The sequence below is a fragment of the Plectropomus leopardus genome, unplaced genomic scaffold, assembly GCF_008729295.1.
Source record: "Plectropomus leopardus isolate mb unplaced genomic scaffold, YSFRI_Pleo_2.0 unplaced_scaffold25177, whole genome shotgun sequence".
NCBI classification, from domain to species: domain Eukaryota; kingdom Metazoa; phylum Chordata; class Actinopteri; order Perciformes; family Serranidae; genus Plectropomus; species Plectropomus leopardus.
In genome coordinates, this window is record NW_024627354.1 from 1 (window position 1) to 6,159 (window position 6,159).

The window sequence follows — 6,159 nt, forward strand, 5'->3', positions numbered from 1 at the left end:
ACAAATGTTCTATGTTAAAACACAGTTCCACCTTTGAGCAAAAACATCCATCTTCATTTGTAGACTTGCAGTCATACGTTTCTTATTGGGCGTATTTTAAATTCGCAATTTCAGTTAATATCAGCCCTGCGTCTTTCGCTGCGGATAAATACTGTAAATAAACTCACGTTAAAGCTTCGACAGACGCCCACCACAACATCAGAAACGTTTATACGTTTGATACTGAAATATTAAATCAGTTCGGCTTCATCAAAACGTCAGAAAAACTGACTGAAGTTAATCGAGTTTTTAATAAACTTCAACATCATCCGACTCCAACCCGCCTGTCAGCAGACTAATGAAGCTGTGGTGACGCGTGTGTGTGTGCGTGTGTGTGCGTGTGCGTGCGTGTATGCGTGAGCGAGTGTGTGTGTGTGTGTGTGTGTGTGTTAGCCACCTGTTTGACCGTGTTATTGGAGCTGATGTGCAGCGTGTTGGTGACTCCTCGGGGCAGATAGAAAGCCTCCTGCACCAGAGCTCCTCCTGCTCCTCTCTGCCCCCCCCGCACCGTCACCGGCCTCCTCAGATCCATCTGGACCTTAATGAAACCAGTATACACACCAGTGGGACCCTGAGAGACGGAGAACAGGGGAACAGGAGAACGTCATAATGTGCTCTACACGTGCTGCTTTCCTTAAAATATTCCAAAATATTATACTTTCATTGTGCAACATGATGTTTACAACCTGCTTTGGCAAAACTTTACTCTTTTCTCACCACAAAAGAAAATTTGAAATATTTATGCAGTTTTGATAATGACAATTTCCGTTTATGATATGCTGTATTTTCAATAAGTTATTTCTGTAATTGATTTATTATAATGTAAATATATCCTCGTTTTTTTATGTTGTGTTAGATGCTTCTGCAGAGGGACAAAAAGTGACTAAAAGAACATTATACGTTACATAAATCATTATTTTAATGCAACACTGTTTTTGCCTGATGAAGGTCTATTACCAAAATGTCACATTAAAATAATGATTTTTGCACGTCTTTATTTCTGCTCTCCACCTGTTTGAAAAAAGATGTAAGTAAGTAAGAAAGGTTTTTCTTTACAAAGCGCTTCACAAACACATACACGCTTAAAAATATATCATATTTCAGTAAATTACAATATGGCACAAAGTATAATGATGGACAATAAACTTTTCTTTTGTTATCATCTATCACATTTTCTACATTTTGTCTTTAACTGAGAGAAAATAGTGAGAAATTCTGGTTATAAACTCTGTAGCCCCAGTTAAAATATTAAAAGATGTTCAGACATGAGAAAGAAAAGAAGTTATAAACTCGATGCTTTCGCTTCAAAAAATACATTATGACTTAATTCATCGACGATAAAAATAGTTGTAAGTATATGTAAATAAAATGCATTAAAATAGGTATTAAATGTGAAAACGGTTACCATCAAAATCACTTGGTGTACTTGTACACAGTGTGTGTAATATGACGTCTCCAGCAGAGTCCAGTTCCCCCAGTAAGCCCAGTGAGTCCTGCAGCACAGATGGCCTCAGACGGAGGAAGAGCATCTTAATCTCATTACTCCGTACGGAGGACTCTGCGTGCACATGTATGTCTGTGTGTGTGTGTGTGTGTGTGTGTGTGTGTGTGTGTGTGTGTGTGTATCAGTATGAAAAGACAAGCTTTTAACCCCTCAGGGCCCGCTTTAATATTACACACACTTATCACTCTGCACATAAAACGCACTTCTCAAAATTAAGCTTTAAAAAATATTTTACATTAAGATTATTTTCTACTTTCATTGAGTTTATTTTTTTAACCACCATCAGCCCTAATAATAATAAATATTCATTAATTTTCAGAATTTTAACACCTTAAATGCCATTTTTTTGTCATGATGCCACTCTGTTTTTAGATTAAATGAATTTAAAATTAATTATTTTGGATATGTCAGTGATTAGCAGACACTTTTTTTGTATATAATTATTTTTTATGCAGTGTCAGATACTCACAATCATATTGCTCTGCATGAAAAATACACTTTTCAAAATCAAGCTTTAAAAAAATACACATTAATATGATTTTCTACTTTCATCAAAAATGTCAGTTTGAATGGGTTTCAATGGAGCATTTTTGGACCTGAACAGTCTGAATGTAACTATTTAGTTTCCACAGTGTATTTTAGACTTATTGTAGGAGCTGAGCTGCAAATTCACTGATTACACTCAAATACACAATCTGGACCACATTTAGGACACATGCCAACACACACACAGTTATCACAACAGGAATAGTGAAAAGCACCTTAAACGCACCAAACAGGGTTAATAACCACAAGAAAATCCCCTTTTTTATAGTATACAATCAACTTTAAGATACCAAAGCATTCTTAACTGGTAGATATTCGACAATACAAAGCTGTGCTTTACCTAAAATCCGTCTTTTTTACTGGCGTTACAGTGTGCGGTGGTTTAGAGTAAAATGTCAGACACCTTTCAGGCTGCCAGCAGAAACAGTGTGGGGAGAACAATAGCAGGAATAACATCAGCGCTCGGTGATGTGACTGCTGAGGAATGCTGCGCGCTGCAGGAAGGCAGCAGCACACCTTCAGACGTCGACACCAACAGCCTGCAGGACCCTGCATGTCTGGACCTCTCTGCAGTTACATATGTATATTTACATATTCTGCTCTTACAGCGGGGCAGAAAGTCAGTTCATTTATTCAGACTCGTTCAGCTCCGCTGTCACAAAGAGCGGTTCAAACAATCATTCCTCCAAAAAGACTCTTCAACAGCTCCCGTCTGTGCGGCAGGTGAACTCACCATCTGCACTGGACTCACTGATCATCGTCTCTGTTGCACATCTGCTCTCAGTTCTGCACATTGCTGTGTTTGCACAGCCGTCTTCACTTTTTGCACACTTATTTGCACTTTTTTTCTTTTTTATTGCTCTTTTTTTAATCTTTTTGGCTTTTTTTGTTCTCTGTACATAGTGTACATATCTTGATTTCTAAAGATTAAAGAAGGATTTTTTTGTGTTTTGTTTTTTGCCCTCATAGTTCACTGACACAGTGTCATGTGACCATGGTGTGTTGGAGTGTAATAAACATATGAATTATTATTATTTATTAAACTTTCCAGCATTATATAGAAATGAAAAGCTCCGTCTTAAACAAACTTCAGGTAAATTGAAGCACATTGTGCTGATAATAGGCCAACCTCTCCTGACTGCAGGACTCTGACTTCAGCTTCTGTCAAACTTCTGTGCTGTTAATCATTTTACTCAGGAAGTTTGTTGGAAAACACCACAGGAGTGAGACAGTTTGTAAAACTGCTCTAGTCGGAGCGGACGATCGGACATGTCCACGCTGGAGCTGTTGGACATGTCCACGCTGGAGCTGTTGGACATGTCCACGCTGGAGCTGTTGGACATGTCCACGCTGGAGCTGTTGGACATGTCCGCACACTAGGGCCGGCTGTCGGACATGTTAGCACGCTGGAGGGGGCTAACTCACTGACTCAGCCTGTGTGTGTGTGTGTGTGTGTGTGTGTGTGTGCGTTTAACTCACGAGGGTCATTTTAAGGTGGTCTTTGGTCAGCGTGTTGTACTGCTCGATCTTCTGCCTGATTTCCTCGCGGCTGAACTCTGTGCGCAGCTCTCTCTCCTTCTCCACATCCTGACGAGAGACACGGGGAGAATGAAAGGAAACACAACAAGTGAGTCACAAGTCAGCTCACATCATCAAAACAACACAGGCTGCATCAGGACGATAACCCCGGGACACGTGCACGAGTCGAGGTCATCTTTATCCGAAAGTCGTGTTTTGAGCAAACTGTGCAGATTTTCTTTATCATCATATGCAAAAGAACGACAGTGAAGCAGCTGTCAGTAATGAAACACCCTTCAACGGTGCCTCTGTAGACAGGTGTAAAAAATATTCATAAAGGAAAAATTGTTCAAATGAAACCAAGTCTCAGATGTCTCTCTGCCACTGTTAACCCTGTGAATCCTAAATTGGTATAATTGTCCTTTTTTTATTGTGGTGTTTTTCATGTGACCCAGCACACTTACATGAGGGAGGAGATGACTTAATAAAAGCACAGAGAATAAAACAAAACATACAATTCTCACTTTTCTGCCAAGTCGTCGTTGGAAAATAAACCTTTAACCAAAGCAGCAAAGCTGTATTAGCCGCCAGTTTATTTCCTCCTTTTTTCCCTAAAATCATCTTTCAACATGTGAAAAGAAACTCTGTGCTGGAGGGGCAACACATGACAGAAACGCATCTCTAATCAGCCGGGGTCCCATGCTGCGTGACTGACTTCTAATATTAGATAAAAACTAGCTATATCCTGCAGGAAACTACACAGTGTAAAACAGAAATGGCTAAAATAGTCAATAGTTTAAGAGCAACATCATTTTCCTGATGCTGCATTCACACGCCTTTCACAAGTATTTAACCCTTTTAGCACATTGATTTGATTTCTTTTAAAAAACATCAGAAAAAAGCAATGAGCAACTTGGTAAGAAATGCTCCACAAATTGCAAGAAATTAGTAGATTTAGAAAATTTGACAATTTCTCAGGTAATTTAATTTTTTACTTATTTCTTGTTAATTCTGGGGTCATGTCCTCTTTCACTGCTCACTGACTTCTTCCCGTGTTTTTGAAATACACGTTTAACAAATTGAATGAAAGAAGATTTAGAAAAAGAAGTGTCTAGGGGAAAAACTGAGAAAAGTTAGGAAAAATTATACATATAACTAAATATTTAAAATTATATAACAAAATTGTTATAATTTTAAGCACATTTTCTGGGTCATTTTTGTGTTTTTTTTTTTTATATATTTTTTTTTTTTTTTTTTTTTTTTTTTTATTTTTTTATAAACTAATTTTCAGACAATTTTTTTCTTGCACCTTTTACTAATTTCTTGCTAATTTTTGGGCTTTTTCTTTATTTGTTGCTCATTGCCTCCTTTCCATGTTTTTGAGAGAAGCCTATTGGCTCAGGTTTCAAAGGGTTAACAGAGTAGAGGCCACGTGGACTTGAATAGTGAGTACAGTTTGAGTTTTTTGCAGCGTGTACGCACAAACTCGTCATTTCAGCTGCACGAGAGGATTCACAGAGCTACAGTCAGCAGTCGACGGTGCGCTATAAATAACCGCAGAGGGTGGAGAAGGTCGAAGCAGAGGTCAAGCCGATAGAGAGCGTCTCAGATAAAGACGACAGACGGACACACGTGATCAGCACAGAGACGAACATCTACACGTGAGCTTTAACCCTTTGAAACCTGCATCAGCGTCACTTTTCTTGAGCTGCATTTAGACGCCTTTAATGAGTATTTAATCCTTTCTGCACTCAGCAAAGTCTGATTTCTTAAAAAAATATGGAGAACAGGCGATGGGCACCTTAGCGAAAAAATCTAATAACAAACCAGTCATTTTTTTAGATATATTTTAAAAAGCAAAGGAAAAATGTACAGGGAAATATATATATATATATAAGTATAATTATTTCTATTAAATATTTGAAATTATTTTACAGAACTGTTGTAATTTTTAAGCAGTTTTTTCAGCTTTGTTTGGGTTGTTTGTATTTTGCGCTAATTTTCTTTTACGTTTCACTAATTTCTTACTAATTTTTTGGTCTTTTTTTTCCTGATGTTGCTCATTACTTACTTGTCATGTTTTTGACAGAAAACACACCAATGTTTCCAGGTTTCAAGGGGTTAACTACCAGAAACATGAGTGACACAAGGTCAAACACACTCAGTCCAACCCCACTTATATTTATTGTTTTACAGCAGCACAAACACATGTAAAACTGTAATTTAGGTCACATGACAAAGCCAAATATGTTCCATAATCAGTCGTGAAGAGCCCGTCCTCTGACCTCAGAGCCCATTAAAATGTTTTCGGCCAGCCGCTGCTGGTTTTTAGGAAAAACTGACATATACGCAACCATAAAGGGCTCACCCTGACTGCCATGCTACAAAAAACAGTCAAGAAATTACTTTGAATGACTTCAAACCTGCGACGCTTTTGGAGTAAACTTGAATTGACCGATTAAAATGAATCTGTGGAAAGTAAAAGATCCAAACGCTGACCGTGTGACCATCAGGACAGTGATCTAGTTTTTTTTTTTTTTTTTTTTTTTTTT

At 38.0% G+C, this 6,159-nt stretch overlaps 1 protein-coding gene across 1 annotated transcript; it reads right to left on the reverse strand.

Moving 5' to 3' along the window:
• Window positions 1–378: 378 nt before the first annotated feature.
• On the reverse strand, window positions 379–3,697 carry LOC121966595 (ras association domain-containing protein 3-like; the record flags this gene model as incomplete). The annotated part of the gene is made up of 2 exons (XM_042516674.1): window positions 379–610; window positions 3,569–3,697. Coding segments are annotated over 2 exons (361 nt in total), but the record flags the coding sequence as incomplete, so codon positions are not given.
• Between the last annotated feature and the right edge of the window lie 2,462 nt (window positions 3,698–6,159).